Raw genomic sequence first — 23,168 nt, 5'->3', positions numbered from 1 at the left:
AAACAAAAATAGTAAAATGGACTGAGACTCGTCCTTTTGGCCCCGAATGGCAGATATGTGCTAGCTGAAACAAAAATTACATTTCCCAATCTAAACAAGCACATTACAAGCAAAACAAGCTTGAGCTACAAGCTACAGGCTAAGTCCTAAGAACAGAATCCCATGTACATGCTCTCTCAAAAGCTGTAAATCGAAACTTTTCAGAAAGGAATGCAGCAGTGAAAAAAAAAATTGCTGCGTGGTCATTGAGTTGCAAAAAGACCACTCAAGCTCATAATGTAATTTTTTAACCATGAAGGTTTGGAGTAACTTTTGAAGTTAATGAAGAAAGAAATTACATCACTACCCTGTGAAATGAGCTGCTGAAGACAAGCCAGTAAACTCTTGTCAGTCTCAAAACGTGTTTTGATTTTTTCCCTATCATTTAACACACTTATGGTTAAAAATAATTTCTTGTGTATTCCAGTAACCGACCTCGACAAAATAAATAATGTCTGGTAAAGATTTTCCATTAGGCTGCCATCATGCACAAACGAAGGCGAATGTTAACGTGTCTATTTATACTTTATGAGCATGACAAAGATCTGCAGGTCATTAACAGAACTAACTTAACTCAGAAATACACAAAAGAGTTTATAAAAGGGTTTGAAACATAGCACACTGGAGCCCTTCCACCCTGACAAAAACCGTAACTTTCTGCTTCCCATTTGCCATCTGAGCACTAACATAACAGCACATGCATAGAATCCCAAATCATAAAGCAGTTCAGCGTAACAGGATATTACCATATTTTCTCAAAAAAAAAACCTGCTGAAAATCAGAACCCTTTTACAAAGATGTATGATGCTGCTCAGCTGTCCACTCACTTCATGCTCTTCATGCCCTATGACAGATTCAGTGACCACCCATCACCTCTGCATCTCAGAAGGTGACATGAAATGAGAGGGAAAACATCTCCCTCTTCCCTCCAACCATTTTGCCTTTTCCTTTTGTCAGCTTTAAAAGCAGTATCTGATGCTCTCACCAAAATGCATCTTTATCATTGGTTACTGTTACTGCTCCTTATTCCTACAAGAATGACTCATTCATTAAAACAACTCATTACAACAATTACAACAAATCACCTGTGAAAGTGGTCTGTGGATACTGCCAAGGCATAGAAGAGAAAGACCCCTAGCCTTACCAAAAACTACTTTGCATAATTCCTTTACTGCAGCACAGCAATCCATTCCTAATGAATAGCACGATGGAAGGGTTAGAATGTTACTTTTGAAAACAAATTCTCAGTTACACAGTAAATGGCAGTATTACAATTTAGATTTGATAGTACTGCACCTTGGGAATCAACTGGTTCATGTTAAGATTAAAGGGCCTTTCATTATTAAAAGATCTGGTTAAAAAAACCCTTCTAGGTACCAAAAATATGGGAAAACCAACAGTAAGAGATTCTGAGTAAACAAAAAGACCAACAAACAGAATGGAAAATTTTAGTCATTAATAAAAGAAAAATTAATTTTCAAATGCCTTGTTTTATAATTCATTATTTGTTCTAAACCTGCTCTGTTCTTACAACTTTGTATTTGCTAGCTCTGACCTTATAACTGGGTTTTGCTTGTGTTTTTTTAAAGAAGGTTACATCTTCAAGCTACTTTCATGGCTATTTTTTAAAAGAATAAAAGTAATATTTACAGGCTGCTTGAAAATGTTTGTTTGTTGTAAGATCCACCAGGCTTTATGAATATATATGAATATAACTAGACTGAAGAGAAGTAATCTCCTAGTTTATTAATAATAATTTTATTTTTAGCACAGTCTTACGCTGTACCGAAGACAGACGTGTTGCTCTTATTAAAAGGAGATAAGGAGAAAAAGTCCGGATAGATTTTTTTTTCAAAATCTATTTGGGAAGATTAGATAGTCTTTAATCAATGACTTGCCTATTTTGGCATATGAGAGCATAATTATTTGATTTTCAGAGCTTTAGAGCTAGACCAAGCTACATTTCTAAATTATTCTGGATCTTTGTATTTCAAAGGCCCTTAATTTTATGCTTTATTAGTTACAAACACATATGTCATACAGGGCCTACATTTTAGAGCATGAATATCTTTCCTGGACAAAAACCCAGTAGCCTTGTATCAACAGTTTCCTGTTTTAAATTTAATTACAAGCAGGATCGCTGATTAACAGTGATATGTAGATAAAAGGAAAATTTCACAGGTAATGCTCTCTCTGCTGTTCGTTTAATGCATGCTCAGGCAACACACAAGAATGACAACTTCAAAACTAAACAGAAAAATAACTGCACAGAGAAAACCTACCAAGGATCTTTCTAAATGCACAGAGCAGAAGGGGAAGATTACTCTTATGCAAAAAAATATGTCACTTGGAATGCAGAAGCTGGAGAGACTAAAAGATGTTTGCAGAATGAGCTGCCTTCGAGGAGAAAGTTACAGACCGATAATAACAGTGGTGAACTGATGGCTAACTGGGCACATGCACTCAGCCTGATGGCACTCCTGAGTGAAAGAAAGGAAGGAAGTTCTATGCTCTCCTTCCCTGGCTGCTGCTGATACCAGTCTTTGAAAATCATATTGCCTAGTTCTCCTGAAAATCATGTTTAAAAGAAGACTGGTAGGCAGTTTGCTATGCTGTCTGGGGCTGTGTTTTGGGAAAATCTGATCACCAGGAATACTCAAATTACTGTTATCCGAAAACCAAAATTGTAACAAAAATGTTGTGCATTTTTTAATTTTTCTAGGTGTTTTTACTGTCTCTCAGAGATATTTCTTCCGTGCTCAAACTTCGGCTTTTTAGCCTTGCATCTGAGAAATATAAATGTTCAGCATAGAATGTTCTCTCTCTTACTGGGGTTTTTTTTATATATTTCTCCCCAAAATTATACCATTTTCCACGTGATTCAAAAATATAACATTTATTACTTGAGACACCTAAATTATCTACATGTCTCAGGTAAAAAAAATCAGCTAATTATTCATATTTACAACTACTCCAAAGCAAAGTACTTACACAGTTATTTTATGCATTTAATTCCATTTTTCATTGGCTGACATTTTCTGTTTAGGTGAACAATTTTAAAGTATCTTTGTAACCTGACTTTCTGAAATAAACTTTATTAATGCCTTGTTTGTGGTGCTTTACTGGTTAAGTAATTTTACTGACTGCTACAACATAGAAATACTTGCACATTTTGATTTCCAAGACAGAGAACGATGAAAAAGCCTTATAAACAGGTAAAAAGAAATTTCTAGTATCACAGAGGCACTGGGATTTGTTCATAATAATTTTATCAAGTAATGAAATTAGAACTAGTCTTCACCTTCCTGGACACGAATTTCTTGACCACCAGACATGACTTTACAAGCAGCTAGCTTCCTCAGCATAGCTGCTTGCCCTAGGTATTCAAAATGGACTCTTTTTTCCTTTTCAAGTTTCCTTCCCATCATCTAAGCATATACTCTAACGTGGCCACAGAGGGCAGAGACAGAACATAAAAGGTTCACAGTTTTAAAAGGCAGCTCACCACGGGCTAAAATAGGAATCTAAGTGAGGGGAATGTGTTCCCTCCAGCGTGTATTTGCTAAGTGCTACATTCTAGTGCAATGAAGGGGCAGATTTAAGCAACATCAATTAAATTCAATTCAAAACAAAGTTCTGTTTTGTGTAATGGTCTCAGTTAGTTAGACTAATCCATATAAAAGGTGGTTTTCTTGCATTTTTCATAGGAATCACTAATGCTAGTGGCTGTATTTGCATTGCCACGGTACTTTGTAAGCCACTGATTTAGAGACAAACAAGCACAGAGTATTTAAATAAAAACCCCAACTCTTTGCCTCAAAGAGCTCACTTTTAAGATAAGATTCTGCAAATATGCTTGAGTTAGCCCAGAAGCAGGACAGCTGAGGCAGTAAGATGCTCTGCCCTGCCTATTTAGCCTTGCAGAGAAGCAGGCTGTACCAGCCTGGAAAACACAACTCTGCTTCAGCTTAGCCCTTCAGTTTCCACGGGTAGTTCTTTCATGGCTATCTCAAATATCTGTGCATTTGCAGATCATGTAATACAAATATATTTCAGGTATCATACCTTTGTTTTTTTGCAATGAATAAACATACCTATTTCTAATGGTTACCATCAGGGTCACCCACTCCATTGAGCAAGGCAGGTTTACTAGGTAAAACAAAACTTAACTCATAAGCTAAGTAAAACCTACAAAATGCACTGTGTTTAAAGGAACACTTTTCAGCTGTTTTAACATCTCACCTTTCAAAAACACAAACTATGTGTCTCAAGAGCATTCTGAAGTATTTCAGTTATATAACAGTTCAAATGGAGTTAGCTGTAGAGTATCAAAGCCCTTTCCACATGTACTCAGAAACTTCTCAAAGTACATTAACTGAAAGTTCATTAACCTTCACTAGAAAAGTGAAGGCAATCCTCAAAGAACAGGCACAGACATGACAAATGATTTTTTCCCTGTGTACTTATACTTCCTGCCATGGTTTTCAGTACTGCCAGTTCTCCATCTGTTCTTCAGAATGGAAGAGTTGAACAGAAGTCCATACACAGAGATGAATTTGCACAATTGTCCCGAAAGGCAACATGCAACATTCTCCTCTCATGTGTGCGCACACACATGTGCACGTGTGTTCCATAACATAGCCCAAAATGTGATTTCACTGTTTTCAAGTACTGGTGTACCACAAATACAGAAAATCTCTGAGATACCACCAGGTTTAAGTATAAGAAAATAATTGTCAAGAAAGTGTGTGGCAAACCTTCCACAACAAATCTTTTGCTTTCAGAGCAGCTTTTTGGCTACCAAGAAAACTAAAATCTTACTAAAAAGGCTTACACTGAAAAACCTTGCCATACATAGGGCATGATAAAATATGGGTTTTTTAGATGTAAGACATACGAATAAAAACAACTTCACCTTCAAGATTAAAGAAAACAGATGGTATGTCTCAGACTGTCAGAAAACTAATGCTTTTCCTCTTCAGATCTACAATACTGCCATAAAAATCCAAGATTAGCATCTCCATCACTCTATTCAAAATCATATTAAGGTGATAAGCAACAGTTATTGCTGAGAATATAAAGGTAGTGACTGACTGATTCACTGGTAAATACAATAACCTTACAATTGCTTCAAACATTAATTTCTTTTTTATCTGGAAAATGACATTAGCTTATGCCTGATCATGTCTGGTAAGTTTTTTTAAGGTAGACACATGATTCTCAAGCATTAGAGATTCAAATAAAATTTCTGTTTTCTAAAATGGGCATGATATGAACATCTACAAAAGTGCAGGCTTATGCTTCAATCTGAAATAACATAACCAAGCCACTATTTCAGTTTACTAGCTTTAAACTCTTGACATACACATTGAAAACAGCACTCCTCAAAAAATCATACCTTAACACAAAGTCATGCTGTTTCATAAATATCTGTTTACACTATTGCCTTACTTCTAACACAGAAAATTGCTACCTCAAAGAGATGAAAAAGCAGAGAGAAAAATCCAAATACAAAACTGAAGTCACTTTAAAGATTCTCCTAAACATTGATATTACCAGATGATATCAGTATGCCATAAATGAGGGAAATTTGACAAAACCTTGAGAAAAGCTTGATTTTACAGTTTATCAACTTAAATTGGTTACCAGACTTCTATATTGTCATAAATAAAATGGTGAAATTCCATGGTTTCCGATGTTCCATCACACAATAAAATAAAAGCAGTATCAATTTAAAAAGAACATCTTACCCTTTCCCATGTAAAAGACAGACCTAGTGCATCGAATTGTTCCCTCATGTGTTGAATATTACTGAAAAATAATAATAAAAATTGAAAATTATTAATTTAAAATATTTATATCGTGTGACCATATTTAAAATCATGTATTTATAAAGCTCTAAGAAATCAAAAGCACGAATTAACCTCTAAACACTATGATCTCACTAGCAGTCAGACTCAAGGAATTGTCAGAATACTCACCTTTAACAACCATTTTAAAAGTCCCTAGTGTATTCTGGTCCAATTTTAATGGCTATGTATACAGGACAACAGTTTTTTCCCCTCTTGATTTATATACAACTTAAAAGCAAATATGGCACTGTGGTTTGAAGGAAACATTACTGAAGCATCACTTCTCATTATTTTTAATTATCTTTACTGTAGTTGAGCTAAAGGGCTCTCTGAAATCCTCTCAATGCAGTAGGTAGGATGCACTTTCACCATCAGCTTAATACTGCTCTGTTCTGGCAATGCTATCCAGGCTGCATTTTGCTTTGGCTGTGGTGATTGTGTGGCTACAGGATGAGCTGAATCAGCTTACCCACTCAACTGAAGACATGCCCTACAAAAAGTTCTCCAAAAAACCCCTACCAGCTTTCTTGCTTTCCCCTGAACCAACTATTACTGTGGGCCACAAAACCAGCTGAGCCAACACAAAGGAGGCAGTGGGAACATATATCCTGGGAGGCAATAAGGGACTCCTAAACTGGTGGCAGCACAGCCATATGTAAATATAAGTCAGCTGTGAAACTGTAAGGCTAGAAGTTGCACCAAATGAATTACATTACAAATGTAAAATAAGATACAGCAGAATATACACTAAAGCTTTAGTTTGAAAATACACTATATACAGTTCACCAAAACACCCACAATTACACACTATTAACCAGTGACCTGGTGTGAATTCATTCACGTACTGTAAAATTGGTTAAAATTTCCTATGGACTTTTGCCTTTCTATTAAAATGCATTATGTTACCTGAAGGAGCATCTCTCCTCCCATACTTGCTAAGCTGAGAGTCATGAAAGCATGCATTTAATTCTGATCCAGAACAAACTTGCACTGCTAAGTAACTGAGTAATGTGAATATTTAGTATTAACAGGCACAGAATCCCAGTTAGTCTTGAGAAGCAGCTCATTGAGTGACCTCATTTCTCCCTACAACTACCTAAAACTACCATGCCTGCAGTGAGAGGACTAAAGGGGACAGCCTTTAGCTGAGACAGGGGAGATTCAGATTAGATATTAGAAAAATATTCTTCACTGTTAGGGTGGTCAGGCATTGGAATGGGTTGCCCAGGGAGGTGGTGGAGTCACCATACCTGGAAGTGTGTAAGAGGCATCTGGATCTGGTGCTGGAAGATATGGTTTAGGGGTTACACTGGAGAGGCAGGTTAACAGTTGGACTCGATGATCTTAGAGGCCTGTTCCAACCTTGATTATTCTATGATTTCATGATTCTACACTGGAAAAGGTCTGCCTTTTCTGGTAAGTTATCTTTCCTGGTTTGGGTATACCAGGAAATCCTCTTACTTTCACTGGGAGAAAACATACTTTCAGTAGTGCTACTTATATTAAAGTCTTGTTCAAAATCAACTGCACTGATAAAAAAAAAAGACTAATCGAATCTGAGTTGTTTTCACAAAGCTTCTGCTGCTATGCTAACTCTTACTAATATTTTTTCCATGTTTGTATGAATAATTCTGTCCTCAATTTGGTATACCTTTCTTCCTAACTTTGAGAACACAAAAAGTTATAGTCAATTTGAGTTAATCTGAAATCACCTCTTCAGAAAATCAAGATGCTCTGCAACTTGGTTGCTCACTCCTGAAACAAGCCAAAATTTGTTCCCTTCTACAGGGGTGGCTGGCTCTGTGCCAGGGATGACAAAAACACATCAGGTTGCCATCACAGCTCCATGTTCAGTTCAATTATCCCTGCTGCATGGGAAACATTCAGGACAGGGACAATAGAGAAAATGGGAGACTATGATTACTGCAGTGGTTAGAATTTAAACTGACTGTGCAAAGAACCAACTCCCTTCCTGAGCACAATCAAAAAATCTTGGGTATGTAAATAATTTTTCTATTTGGCTGTTATTATAATCAGTTGCAATGATGATATGCTAACTTCTCTCAGCTTTTTTTATCATAATATTGTTATCTAACTCTACAAACTAAACAATTGCTCTTTTCATTACCAAGGAAATTTTCAAAGCAACATTTTTCTTCTCTTACAAAACATCTTGTACTTGCAACTAACTAGCTGAACTGCTTTAAGTGTATGGAATAATACACACCCATTTATAAGAAAAGAGAAAAACAGAACAAAACAGAAAGTAGCAGAAGATAATCAGATCAGGCTGTGCTCTGCCACATGCTTTTTTTGGTATGACCTAGACAAACTGCTAAGATGAGACAGGCTGAGCTGATATGGCACTCTGCTACTGCACAATTCTCTGCCCCACATGCTCACTGCTTTTCTTTCGAGCCAATTCAACTCAGTCAGCTGGCAGAAGACTTTCCTCTGAGTTGGCAAGCTGAGTCAGTTCAACAAGACATGCCACGAGTGCCAAAGCCAGTATAATAGGTAGACCATGTAGTAGAAAGAAGGGGGAATCACTAACCCTTTTGTTGTCAGTAAGTACTTAATGTAAGCCTCGTTTCGTCAAAATTACAACCTTTGCTTCCCTGTGCCTCATTTGTCATGTGGGCAAGGATTACAGTAATGCTCTATCTGTTGAAGTTTCCATCTAGATAATTGATGTAAAACAAGACACTCATATAACAGGTAGCAAATTTTGTTTTACAGCTGAGCTTGTATAGGACTTACTGAAGGATGACAGAAATCAACAATTTACTGACCATGCTACAATATTGATAGCCCACAACACACTGTACACAGGGATTATTCAGAGTCTCTCAAATGAACAAAACCAGCATTTTGTGTCTTGATGGTAATTGGTTCTGAGGCATACTCATGTCTAAACAATACATGAAGGAAAGTTTTTAAAAAAAGGAGATATAACTTGTGTGTAGTGCCCACGTGCATTCTCACTAAGTGAAATCAGTTGCCACCAAAATTTAGGTGGAAAAGTACCAAGAGGTCTTAAGATGAGACCAGAAGCATGAAGAAATGCCAAAGAAACAGCATTATTGAAGAAGGGAATGGATGCAGGTCTATGAAGATACTACAGCTAGATTACTGCACCCAGAGCACAACAAACAGCTTCACTCAGGAAGACTGGTTTACAAGTCATTTATAGAAATTGCTTATTTACACAGCTTTTCACTCATTTTAAAGAATATTAGGAGAACAGAACACCCATTGCTGTGGTCTAAAGCCCAAAATGTTCAGAGAAATCAGCAGCAATAATGGCTGCTTATCACTTTCCAAGACCCAGTCTCAAACAAAAAAAAAAAGCTTCTTCCACTTTCTCATGGTACTGAAAACTGCTGGTAAATCTAACCATGTAACTCATAATTTTTAACTGTGTATTCTGCACTAAGATTTACCTTGCCATAATGAAATTCTGATTTATTTCTTACTCACCAATTTGGTGTTTGAAAAATGTCACTCTATTGATATTCTACCTCTTAACAATTTAAGTTATTGAGATTAAAACTTTGAAAATCATCTCAATATATTATTTTTCAAAACTGAAACAGCTGCAGAGTACCACAAAACATTGGCAAATAACCTTGGTCTCAGATAACCCTAGTTCTTTCTGTACTGTCTTTCTTCTATGCTAGTTTTGCTCTGTTTAGTTGGTTTATGGGGGCCACAGTACAGGTATTCACAGTGGAAATGTCTTATTTCAATTCATTAAAACTACCTTCGTGTCCAGCTTGCAGGGTGAAGCCCATGTTCAACTGCAGCATTTTCTGCTGGTAAACCAAATGCATCCCATCCCATTGGATTTATCACCTGTCAACAAAAAGGTAAAACACAATGTTATGCAACGTTCTGGAATGGCATCAGTAACACACACAGGCCTCCAAAGAATGAACAGTGTTTTACATTTCAGCATTTGCTTTGTCTGAGTTGAACCTCTTCCAAACATGCCAACTATGGCTACCTTTGCTTTAAAAGATGACTAAGAAGCATACTTGCTACCTACAGTGTGATGTTAGAGAGGGCTGAAAGTATTGTGCAATAAATCCTCATGACTATTTCAAACCAAGTTGACAGTGACAAAAAATCAACCCTTTGTAAATTTGTGTGGTGGTGAAAATCAGCAGTTGATGCTGCTGCTGGACAGAATCAAATATTTATTCTAAAGAAGAAAGCAAGTAAAAATAATTGAACGAACAATTTTATAACTGTACCTGATGTGTAGCCTACTATTTTTCCTTTGCGTTGAACAAGAAAACAATAACACCCTATGATAACCTTAAATCCACTAGACAAAATGAAGAGGATGGGGAAAACACTTTTAGTCATGTTTTACTAAAATATCTTCTGCAAATATAGACTACAGACTGACAAATTGTATTTCACGGCCACAAACAAATAAAAGTGGGGAGAAAAGTTTGCTACAAAATATAATAGATAATTTCTGTTGAAACAGAGGTATAGCTTTCCTGATAACATGCAAAGTATTTCGGGAAATAATTAGCAATGCAGCAATTACTAAAAAAACCCTGATTAATAACCAGGGACAGAAGGCCAGTACTTAATATGCTGCCATTAAACACATATATATTGGACACCTGATAAAACCAATCCTATTTCCTAAATGTACAAATGTGCTATAAATTCAATAACCACGATAAAGGGTACACAGGTTTAACAACAGCAAAACATGACTGAGTAACATTTCACAAGCAGTAAGAAATAAAATTTTTTACCCCTTAAAATATGTATTTATATAAAGAACTTTTTCCTTAGTGGCATGTAAGCAATTAAGCAATAGAAAAGCAATCCCAGAAATACTAATCTCATAATCTGTCTCCATGTGAAAAATCTGCTTGTTTTGTAAGCATAAGAGCTACTTTAGTCAGTGGTTTGAATTATTTTTATTCTTCTTTGCCACCACCTTCCAATCCTCTGACTTAATGTAATCTTTCATAAAAAATGTTTTATAGACGTGTTTATAAAGATGCCCTAGGCACCAACACAGTGCAAAAGCAACAGGATTTAACAGATGTGACTCCTCAGTGTTCTCATTTTCAATACTGATCCAAAACTAAACCAGCTGTATATCATTACTCTATGGGTGCAGTAACAAAACCAAAGGTATTAACCTGTGACCACCTGTGATCCAAGCCAGCACAGCAAAGGTCCATGCACAGCACATTTTTGAAGTCTAAATCTAATAGAAATCCACATGCTACAAATGTGTTACATGTTTTCCCTATTATCAGACAAATTACTGCTCCTCACACCACAGTTTCAGAAAATATCTGCCCTAACTCCCTCCTTCTCCACACAATGGAGAGGGGAACATTACATGAAAAATCCCAACTGGAGCCTAAACCACTTCTCAATGCCCTGCTGAAGCACACCTGTCCCCAGTCCTTCTCCTCCCCACCCTCCCACCCAGCAGTCAGAACCATTGGTATAAAAGAAAAAAAAAAGGCAGGCAAACTTTACATATACTATACTATAAATCTCAATGGAATATCTTAAGAACACACTAAAATATTAATTTATGCATCTCAGTTCTTTATGACCACTACTATTTCTAATGACCTGTCTCTGGACAGACATGATAAACTGGACAGACATGATAAAACAAACCAGACTGGAAAAAACAACTTCACTACCAGCTACAGGCTCTCCAAAAAAGGCTGAGTGATGCTCCAGACAGTTAATGTGCAGACATTTTATCACTGTAACATCAGCACTAGAAGGAGTAACCTGTGCACACAGATCTTTCAAATTCAAGCATTTATGAAAAATTTTCACAAGTATTCACCCTTCACATTCAAAAGTTCAATGTAACCACCAACAGCAATCTTCAAGTTAAAGGGCTGAAGAACTATGCTTAATTCAAGTTTCAATCAGAAAACTGAATTTAAAGAGACATTAAAAATATCCTCAAATTAATCTCCAGGATAGATCTATTTATGTAGTTGCTATAGAGATGAATGTAACATGCACAGTGGTTTAGAAAATTATTTCAAGTTTATTGTCTCATTTACTTCTCTACCATGAATGGATTTGAAAGGTTTGTGAACTGCATTTGTCTAAACAACAGGTCAGCTCCTTCTGGCTGTAATCTGCAGTTAAAATGCCACAGCCTTAATGCAGCATTTGACATTACAACTTAACTCTACTTATCCGACGTAAAACATGTCAAAAATCTCAAGACACACACACACGAGGAAAAGAAAATATATAACTAACATGTCAGAAGTTGGCACAAAGCAAAAAAGGAACAGTACGAATGTTGAAAACAAACAAAAAATAGGGGAAAAATAGAAAGCAATTTTGAAGACCAAAGGGTATTCCTTGTAGCTCCTTGATGGGTTGGCCATAGGCTCTGACTATCAGAAAACATGACTGCTCTCTCTAGCATTACAGATGAGCAGAAGAAAAACAAGTCATCCACTTTTCTTGAATGCTGACTTGATTGCTTTTGACAGCAGTCTTTATGCAACAGACGGATCCATTCTGCTCACTGGAGTGACCTTTCCTCCAAGCATCACTTCTGTGTGCACACAATATTTTCTCTAAGCCACAATGAGAAAGAAAAACAACTACTGACCATACCTTGTAAAGCAGGAGGCATGCATAAGTCTAAGGGTGCTTATGCACAGTAAAAGAAGACAGGCTACAGTTTCAGCCACTTTAAGATGGCAGGAAATAGTGCTACTGCCAAAGGCAGCTTCATGTTTCCTGTCCTCACAATGAAGTGGACATGTAAACTCCTGGTGAAAGCTCCTAGGTTAGTCTTGAACATAGATTATGTAATTTAAGATCCTCAGAAGTTCACAGGATCAGGCGGAATCAGCTATGAAATGCTGACATTTTCTACCACTTCACACATTTTGCATAGGAACAGACAAAGTTGCAAGGTGATTAATTTGTCCCTGGGGAACATGGTGTTCAGTAACTACCTCTAAGTGGCAGTTTTAGGAACAGGTTATCAACAAGTCATATCTTGAAACATTTTAGACCCCAAGACTCTGACTGCAAATCAGCTTGAAGCACTGCTTTAAGAATCATTTCACAACATGGTCACACATCTGTTGCTAACCATGGCTACAGTTCTTAATGTGACTGTGGTGTGTACCGGAGAAAGACACAGGAACTCTGTTAATTCACTTCTGAGATCGCAGCTCATCCTCTCAGAGGATCTTCATCTATTCACTGCTGCAACAGTGTATAACAGAGCTGACAGTAATCTCATAACACTCAGTTCTAAGCCTCCATCAGCATAACTAGGACTGACGATTCAGTGAACATCCCTTGATTTTGTAAGAAAACAATGAACATGTGTGCTCTCCTGATGTGCTCAGTATGTCTCAAAACTGTGACCAGAGAGCTGACGTAACATTTTTACATCTAGATCAATGCATTCTAACTTTTAAGACAGCAGAATCAGTATCCAAAAGGCCTGCAAATAAATGTATTTTCTTCAGAGGGTGTGTAATAAAAGAAGACAACAAAAACCCTCCAAGCTCCAGGAGCATCCTCCACGCACTGGATCTCACAACTGTGCAAACACACACAAGTAAGACAGTGAGAACACACACTGGGAGCTGGGAAAGTCGAGGATGGCTGCCCCTTCCACTGGCTGCCTACAATTGGGATGAATTTGTTGAAAATCTGATTTGTAAATTGACAGATTACAGATAGAACACATTTTAAATACAAGACCTCCACCTGAATGCAGCCTAGATTGTCTTTTAAGTGTACCAGGTAATAAACACCATTACACAACAGGTTAAAACTGCTACCACCAAACCAAGGAAAAAAACAACTCCAAGCAGCCAAGGCACACCTGGAAATAGATTAAAACAATGAATTTCTGACCAGCGTGTACGTTCTAGCAAGGACTATTTAATGCTTTTCTGCAACACAGTGTTGCTTATTAGCATTCTCAGAAGGCACTTTCAAATTAAAAAATAATCAACCCACACCGATTTCTATCAAAACATAAAATGGCCTCATTTATTTTTTATACTCACAAAATACAAAATATGAGAAATTATTCTATGTCCACACACTACCACAAACATTTTGAGAACAAAGTTGTCTCTTGCCTCCTTAATCTCACACATTCTCGTCTAACATAATTGCATTTACAATCTTGTCTCATTTTGTCTTTTTCTTTCAAAATGAAACAGAGTGAGCTCATTAACACCTTCGGTACTTGCTACTGGAAAACTGAAATTAGATAAGATTCAATTCACGCACGATACTTGTAACATTTTCTATGTGATTTACACCACACAGAATAACCTGACAAAAGGACACAACAGCCTCACACAAAAAAGGTGGAGAGTAGCTGGTAATGATGATCAGAAAATGGATCTGTATTGAAATAATTCATCCTCCTGATGAATTAATTATAAAGTTTTAATTAAACTTGCCTGTCTTCAATACCATTCACTTTTGCAATTTCAAGAGTATTAAGATTCACTGCTGAAAGGGAAAACAATTAATGAAAATACATCCAATTTAAAAGAAGAGATGTTATGGATAAAACAAAAACACTGTGAGTCCTTTGGTGATAGTGGGAAAATATCACTGACAATATTCTAATCCCATCTATCAAGAGCAGTTTAACTGTGAATTAAGAAATGTGATTCTGGCATGCAGGAATTTCACCCTAACTTGTCCAGAGATTATTCTCATTTCTGTATAACTCTCACATGTGACTGCCATGCTGTGGCATCAATTTCAGTAAAAAGATATCACAAAGACTATTGAACTGAATCACTCCCTGTTTACTGATCGTTAAGGGAATTATTCTCAGTCCTCCGAGAGGCACAAATTATCTGCTTTGGAATTTATCAAAGACATGATAATGATAGCACGATAAAGCAATGGTAAGTACTTCTTCCCAGAACAGCAGCAGACTGCCATAGTGAAAATCACCATGAATATCTGTATAATCTGGACACTGCACTGTGAAATAATGAATAGGAAATATCTTAACTTCTTACAAAACTCCTACATTTGAATTCACAACATGCAAGTAAATTCACAGAGAAAACACCACCAGAAACTGCACATTCTCATTCTGGATTGGTTTATTAATAGCTACAAATTTGTAATTTAAAATATATAAATTACTTTTTTCATAGCCTTTTAAAAGAAATGTGTTCCTAATAACATCTAGAACTCTCCACACAAAGTGTTTCAACTGCACTTCAAGAAAAATGTCATCCTTAACACATTTGGGAAGGAGATTGAGCTCAGTGCATTCATGCTAACTAATCTATACAGCTTACATTTCCCACGCAAAGACTTCAAACTTCATCTTCAGTAATTAGAATGTAAACAAGTTATCTTATAACAGATGTACTCTACAAATCATTTATCCAGAAACTCAATCCAAGTGCATGACAGTTTGTTTCCCATGCACTGCCTACGGGTCCGTAAGGAGTCCCGGAACAAGACAATGCTCCACGATGCTTTCATCTACAGTTTTATACTGGAGCAGCACTTCTTCCAAAAACAAGGGGAGGGGGAAGCAATAAATATTTATTTCCCCACTTAAAATGCTGATGAAGTGCAGTTCTTCTGCAAATACCAGTAGATTTCAACACATATTACCTCTCTAGAATGTATTTTTATATCTTTTACTTGAAACAAAATCAGATCCTATCCAGCTAAAAAGATGAAACACTAATGTTTCGCTTCAGAAGAAAAAACCACAAAAACCTCAGTATCCAAATGATTTCAAACTTTCCCAGTTAAGATTTCAAAATACCTCCAATACGAAGAAATGACACAACTGCATTCCAAGAATGGTTCCAGTTTACTAAAGGACCTCTAACCTCCTTGTAAATGCATTCTATCTTATCCTTACTTAAATATTATAACCAATAAGCCAGTTCTTGCATGTCCAGATTAAATCAAAACAAAACTCATTTACTGCTTTCTCATCAAGGCATCCTCTAAGAAAAGTATCTCCAACATAAATCGCTCTCTTACTCAGCCATATATTCTCATCAGCTCTGTACAAACCATATACATTTTCCCTCACTGTTGTTAAACACTATAGTCTGAAGTTTTCCCTGGGAACTCTGAGTGGCTTTGCAGCCCATCACTACTTGTAGCCTTACAAACACTTTCAACCTACCTGTATTGCTTCTAGCACAGTGTTATGAGATATTGACCAGGGTCAGTTCTCCATCTCTATGCAGAGATACAGTTCCTAAGATTATTTTCAGTGACCCTTCCTTTTTGTTTTTTTTTCAGTTTGCAAATGATGGAAGCAAAGTTTAAACGTTACTACTCAAAAATCTTATCCCAAACTTGCCTTAAATACCTTATTTTTGACTGGGGAAACATTAGCAGTCCCTGAGCTATCAAATATGCAATATTTGAGCTGAATTTTGAGAAAGAAAAAAAAAAATCGATGGAATAACTTCAAAGTTATGCATATTAGCATGTTTATTTCTAAAGCACTCTTTCTTTTCATGTACTGAAGAATTCCAGTAATCCCTTGGATATAGGGAAAACTATTTTTCTTGGGAATATCAAATTTTATGGTATAACCATGTAATAGCCTAAAACCATCACAATAAAGAAATCTTTAAGAGATTGTACAGCCGTGACAAAGGACAGAGAAAAATTCTAGAGGCTGATAAATTAATTGCAAGGAGAAAATCAATTATAAATACTTCAATTCTAAGTGATGGAGAAACTAGCACAGCTAATACAGAAAAAGTTTTTTATGGTAAATATAAGTTCCAGCAAGTTAATATACGTGGCCAACACAGTATCTCTTAATCTGACATGCTCAGAAAATCATCTGAGAGATTTTTAATGTTTCTTAACCATAAATGAAGGTTAAATTCCTTGGCTGCCCACCTTTAGTCAAAAATAGATGTTCAAACTGGTTAACACAACAGAAGATATAAGTATTTATAGAAATCCAGCATGTTCTACAGGCACTCCAGTATCCTTCAAAGTAATTTTTACATGAAACATAAAAATAAGCTGAAATGCAAGATGTAAAAACTTGAAAAGCCTTTAAAAACTTTTCTGGAAAAATATAGGCAAATATGGAAATACAAACTAGCTTGCATGGCGGCTCTTGTACCTCATTGCCATTATATATTATCTTCTCCATTTTCTCCAAAGGTGCTTACTTAACTTGTACTCAAATGCAAACAACTAGAGCATCCTATATATATATGATGTAGAAAAACATTTTCACTTTATTTTAGCTAGTACAAGAGGAAGCAAATGTTTATCTTTCTGAACAGAAATTTGGTGGCTATCTTCACTTCTATTAATGAGAGGTGAGCTATATCCTCAAATGACACCTCCAGCAGACTTCACATCAAACAAGAATCAAACTTCCCTTCAAATCACAGAATCATCAAGGTTGGAGGAGACCTCTAAAGATCATCAAGTCCAACCATTAACTTGCCACTCCACTGTAACCCCTCAACCCTAAACTATATCTTCCAGCACCAGATCCAGACACCTCTAACACTCTTATAGGGATAGTAACTACACCACCTCCCTGGGCAACCTAACTAATGCCTAGTTTGCTTAATTTTTTTAGTGATACCCAAGTTTTGGTCACTCAGAAGAGTTAGTAAAGATTAGTGTTACAACAGACATTGGGATTTTTTTCCTCATTTAAAGTTTAAGGCAGTTATTTCTTTTTCCTGTCATTTTGAAGGCATAAGAATGCATTTCTGCAAAGCAGCAGCACATATTCAGTGCATGGTATGTTCATCATTGGCATAAAACACATAGTATTTGGAAAGGCAGCACACTGAATAATTCAGTGACAATACCTATCAGTGTCTCATATGGATGGTGATAAATCCAGGAAATGCTACACTTCTGCAGCACTTGTAGCAAGGAAATCACACTTAGTACCACAACCAGCAACTAACATTTCTCTCTCCATTTCATGTTCTTTGTACTCTACTGAGGTTGATTGCTATATTCTTGAGCTGCTCCTTCTCTCTCATACATTAGAGAGAATTCCTGAGTGTCATCTTAGATCCTTGCCCATGGCTATATTTTTTTGTTCCCTTCTCTTTCCATATTCCTCCTTCCTACTGTTTCCTAGACTCTCAACATTTTCCCCCTAGCAAATGTCTCTCCTCCATAATATGTTTCTCCCACACCTTCCTTACATCCTTCAAATTTTACCCACCAGCCCATCCTGCAGAACACCAGTTAGGATCCCACTGCAGATTTCAGGGACTAAGCTCTCAGCTATACCTGCTACATAACAGAGAGACAGAAGGAAGCAAGGGGGAAATCATTGCAGGCACAGGATGGACTGGGAAGCAGAGAACTGTGGAAGGTGAATGGGATTTCTTCTTGCAGATGTAGCAAGAAAGTTAGGCTTAGCTTATCTCATAGACTTGCACCTTCAATGTTTCACATACATGAGGAAGGCAAGCCAAGGGGTCAGTGGCTACAGAACAAGTGCTTCTAGTCACACCCACATGATGTGATGTGTGACATGTGACATGACCCTGTTCCTCTGACTTGCAGCAGTCATGAGAAGGATTTATCTCCCAGCTGGCAGAGGAGCAAGGTGTCCCTCTGAGTCTGACCAGTTCTCGGGAGCAGAAGAGGTGAAGGCAGCTGACTTCTGTGGTGTCTCAGTTTTCTCCTCCCAGCTACATCTTTTCCTTGCCCTTGGTCCCACCCATATGCCAGTAGGGTGTTCACTCTCCTCTCATAGAAACTGTGTGGCCTACACATCTCATCAACACTGTGCCATACATCAGTAGATTCAGGTTGCTGATACAGAATCGGCTGTATCATCTGAGATTGCTTCTAACGACCTGCTGTCAACAGTGTTCTGAACACCACCTACTTTAAAAGAAGTCTTGAATTTCAATATTCAAAGCTTCATGGGTAATTATCTATGCATCCATAGCATATATTCCAACTAAACCTTAACTGGATTTTGTAAAACACTATTTTCCTGATCAGTTATGATATTAAAACATAAAAAACCACCATATCCAGTCCTACTGCTGATCTATTCTTACCTGCATCCCTCTCATTTTCTGGAACCGAGCTATAGCGTCACTGATGGTGTAGACACGAACATGGCCCATGTGAAGCTTCCCAGAAGGATATGGGAACATAGAAAGCACATAAAATTTTGGTCTTGATTTCTAAAAAGAAATTTTTAGAAAGCAGTAACTACATGAGTTAGCATTTCTCTTGAATAAATACATGTGCACATTATAAACTACATGGTACCATGAAGAGAAACAAGGTGGTGCTGGAACCGATCCAAGTGAACACTGACAAAGTTCATTGGATCAAATTCTTTGGGGCAGTTGAGATGCTTTATCAGACTTTGCCACCACTTCATCAATTTATATCAACACTTATATGGCACTTCAATATTAAGAAAATCAATTACCTTTTACTCAATAAAAGATACATTAGCAGAACTGAAGGTTAACAAATCACCATTCCCTACCATAGCATCTGTAACTGATTATCTGTGTGCTCTTAATCTGCTCCACCAAAAAAATATGAAAACATTACAGATTAAATTATCCTCATAACAGTTGAAATAATTCATGCTTTACTTTGTATCTGCAACAAACATGGAGCTCACTCCTGGCCAGCTGCTTTCTGTCAGCAGAACTGCAGTAACTCACTGAGTGACTACAGCATTTGCAATCGCATGAACATCTGCTAAAGTGAAATTCTTTGGTTTCACCACATTATGTTCAGATCCAAAGACATCTTACCAGCAGCATCTTACATAATGAAAAGGTAAAAATTTCATTTAGTTAGGGTTGAGTAAAATGACAAAAATTACAAAGAAACCAAACTCTCTCTCACATCAATTATTCCTAATACATCTTGATTTCCATTGAATTTACCATTGATATATTTGATAAGTTCCCACATTAATTTTCTATTGTTAATAAAAAAAATAAATTATGGGTAGCTTTTACTATTCTGAATAAAACTCTCTTCGTATTTATCAACTGTTACTTCCTAATCCCTTTTGTCCAATCATAGAGAAATCAGAAATAATCTGAGCACTTCAATGTAGCACTATACACTCTTTGCCTCTTAATACGAGATGTTATTAAATCTATTTCAACTGTAAGGACAAAACGAAAATATCATTAAAAATACAATTTAGAACTTAGCCTATGTATGCTGTATACAATACCTATGTGTACGTGTGTTGTCAGATATCAAAGACATAGGCCCAAATTATTGCTTTCTCTGGTACAGGTATACATGCACACCATTTTCATCTGTTTTCTTCCCCAGAAAAAAGGAAGCTCTTTTCTCTCTTCAGCATTTTGACAGAACAAATTTTTTGTCTGGGAGATGCCACATTTTATGAAAGACAAACAGAAAACCATGAAGGGGCACAAAAATGTTTTTCTATCTATGTGACTGAGAGTAATTACGAAGGCAAAAAGAGTCAGAGACTGAGATAACGTTGTTTTCAAGATCTTTTATTGCATGGGAAAACTTTCTTTTTCTGCAAGTCACTTATTATTCCTATGAGACTGTGAACCAGAAAATATTAAATCATTTTCCCCTAACATAGGTTTTAATGAGTCACAGTGTGCAGTGTAATAGATTTGTCACAACATTGGGAACAAGATCCCGAAAAACTGTTTACAAAAGTTACAAATGTAGAAGATGCTTTTTTTAATAGTTTGAATAACTAATTCCTAAATATGGCATAATATACAAAGAAAGAAATTACAACTTAAATATTTTCTAAATCTGTAAGTTCATACTTTTCTTATCACTGTGTTGTTCCTCAACATTTTTCAGTTATTTTTCCACCTATGTCATCGATGGTTTTCAATAATCTACTATCACACAAAAGTATTTTCTCCTGAAATGCAATATACACCTTATCCTTATAAGCCAACTGTAGTAAGTAAGTTTCAATTAACCTCATTCCAAGACAACAAAAATATCAAACATGTAATCCCCGAATTTCTCATAATGCTTACATCAGTTTCTGAAATTCTGCAGAACTGATCCTTTATTCTTGGCAGCCACCAATTTTCAACTCTTTTTCTTGTCTCCAACCCATAGCTCTTTTCCCATTTCCCCGTCTCACTGTAAATAGTTCTCACACCAGCAGGAACCAGCCTTCTCTGCCATTTCCTTAATCCCAGGAAGCCGTTCAGTTGTCTCTTCAAACATGAGGAACAAGTGCCAACTCTCTGACAAACCGACTGCATTCTTAAGGTTATCACACCTGAAAAGACAAAAACATGTATTTCAGTCTATAACATATAGCAAGAATTCAGTGCTCATTGTGATTATACAGAAAATTGGTAGCTATGAAACATATTTTAGCTTGATTGGGACTACTCGGCTGTTTTCCATGGTACCTGCATTTTATTCCTGTGTCTGAAATATAAAAGCATGGATTCCTTAGCCGAGAGAACTAACTGTGGCCCTGGCTTGGAACAGAACTGTTGTGTTAGGTGTCTTATCTAATAAAATACAATTCTTGCAGACTCCCATGAAAGCGGAATCAGTCACCTGAAGGTTCCAAGAAGCTCAGTTGCCTGAACAGAAGAAGATGGCTAACGGTGTTAGTAAAAATTCAGAATGAAATAGGGAGAAGAGGAAGTTGGATGAAATTATCCTGTAAAAATACTGAATTTGTCATCACTGAAAAGAGATGGGGGAGGATGACTATAATTAGTAATTTCAACTAGATATTCCAAACTGACTGTTTTGCTAAGGCTTTCTCTTTCAACTGGAAAGCCAGTTAACTCCTCATATGCTTCAGAGCAAGTCTTCTAAAACTAGTCAGACATGAGAAAGATCAAATAGTCTGCACATTTGGGATCAGTCTCAACAAGGTAAAAAGATCCCTACTCTGAGATTTCTTCCTCACCTTGGCCCCTAATTCCTTTTCTTAAAAAAACTTTATTTATTTACATGAATATTCCCTATCCTCTATGGTTGGTTTTGGTGGGTTTTTGTCAAATTTTGGCCAATACACTTGACTTGTACCAAGCTTAGGTATTTCAGTCAGATCATGATTTTCCTTGCAGTTACATCAGTAAAATCTCTGCATAGAGCATGTCTGCCTAAGAAAAGGTTTTACTTATGTATTTCCCATAAGGTAGCGACATTATCAGTAGAAGTAATTGCTATACCACCTGAATTAGATCCCCAGTAAAACAGTGGGAGTTATACTTCCTTTAACATTCACCATATATGCATACAGAAACCCTCAGGGCCTTTCTCATCACCTACCTGCAGAATTGCACCTTTCCTCTCTTGTTCAGCAAGCAGGGTCTTTTAAACATGTTTGCGCTTACATATGTCATGCTCTTAATTTTTTGTGGCTAATCTGTAAAATCTCTCTGACTTGTAATAACAACAAATCCAGGGCTGTACTCAGGATTCCCAGTGTAGGTGCACATGAGTCATTCAGGAAACACCCAATTTCACCCCCTCCATAACCTTACACTCATCTCAAAATTTACACTTCAGTATTTCACAGTTTTTCACTCTGCAGTGTCTTTCCCAACCCCAGACCCCCTCATGCACAAGATGGGATGAGCAGCAAGTGATGCAACGATCAGAGTAATGGGTTGGGCCAAGCCAGGATGTGTAGCACAGAGGAAAACCAAATCCAAAAGACATGACACTAAGTGGTTTTGCCTTTCCAGGCTTCTGTGCACGGGTCTAGGAAAAGCTGACTGGCCCCTTCCCACATCCCAGCCCCGTGCTGGGTGTTCAAAGGAGCAAATATGAGCCAAAACTGTTCAGCTCAGGCACGTGTGCCAAGAAGGGAAGGAGGAAGGGGCTGGACTGACAGGGAAATAAATCACAGAATATTTGGAGTTGGAAACGACCTACGAGGATCACTTAGTCCAACTCTTGGTCCTGCAAGGACATCCCCAAGAAACACACCATGTGCCTGAGAACATTGTCCAAACAACTCTTGAGCTCTGTCAGGCTTGGTGCTGTGACACGTGGTGCTGGGACAACTGCCCTGGGGAGCTGTTCTAGTGCCCAACCACCCTCTGGGTGAAGAACCTGTTTCTAACAGCTAACCTGAACCTCCCCTGACACAGAGAACGCGTGGCACGGCGCGGCAAGCACGTGGGACAGGAGGCCTTTACCGAACCAAAGCGCTGCAAAGCGCCTGGCGAGGACTCAGCGCCGGGGCAGGTGAGCGCACGGAGAAGGCAGCGCGGGAGCGGGCTGGGC

General features: G+C 37.3%; 1 protein-coding gene across 1 annotated transcript in view; it reads right to left on the bottom strand.

Moving 5' to 3' along the window:
• Window positions 1–21,172, bottom strand: part of LARS2 (leucyl-tRNA synthetase 2, mitochondrial) — an 87,287-nt gene extending 66,115 nt beyond the window's left edge. The window contains exons 1-4 of the mRNA XM_009070463.1: window positions 20,939–21,172; window positions 18,977–19,105; window positions 9,655–9,746; window positions 5,790–5,850 (exon numbers count right to left, since the gene is read on the bottom strand). Coding sequence (XP_009068711.1) covers window positions 5,790–5,850; window positions 9,655–9,746; window positions 18,977–19,105; window positions 20,939–21,172 — 516 coding nt within the window. The remainder of the gene's footprint in view (window positions 1–5,789; window positions 5,851–9,654; window positions 9,747–18,976; window positions 19,106–20,938) is intronic.
• Window positions 21,173–23,168: the final 1,996 nt, after the last annotated feature.

This window comes from Acanthisitta chloris, unplaced genomic scaffold, assembly GCF_000695815.1.
Source record: "Acanthisitta chloris isolate BGI_N310 unplaced genomic scaffold, ASM69581v1 scaffold5532, whole genome shotgun sequence".
NCBI classification, from domain to species: domain Eukaryota; kingdom Metazoa; phylum Chordata; class Aves; order Passeriformes; family Acanthisittidae; genus Acanthisitta; species Acanthisitta chloris.
This window is presented reverse-complemented; position numbering and strand designations above follow the sequence as displayed.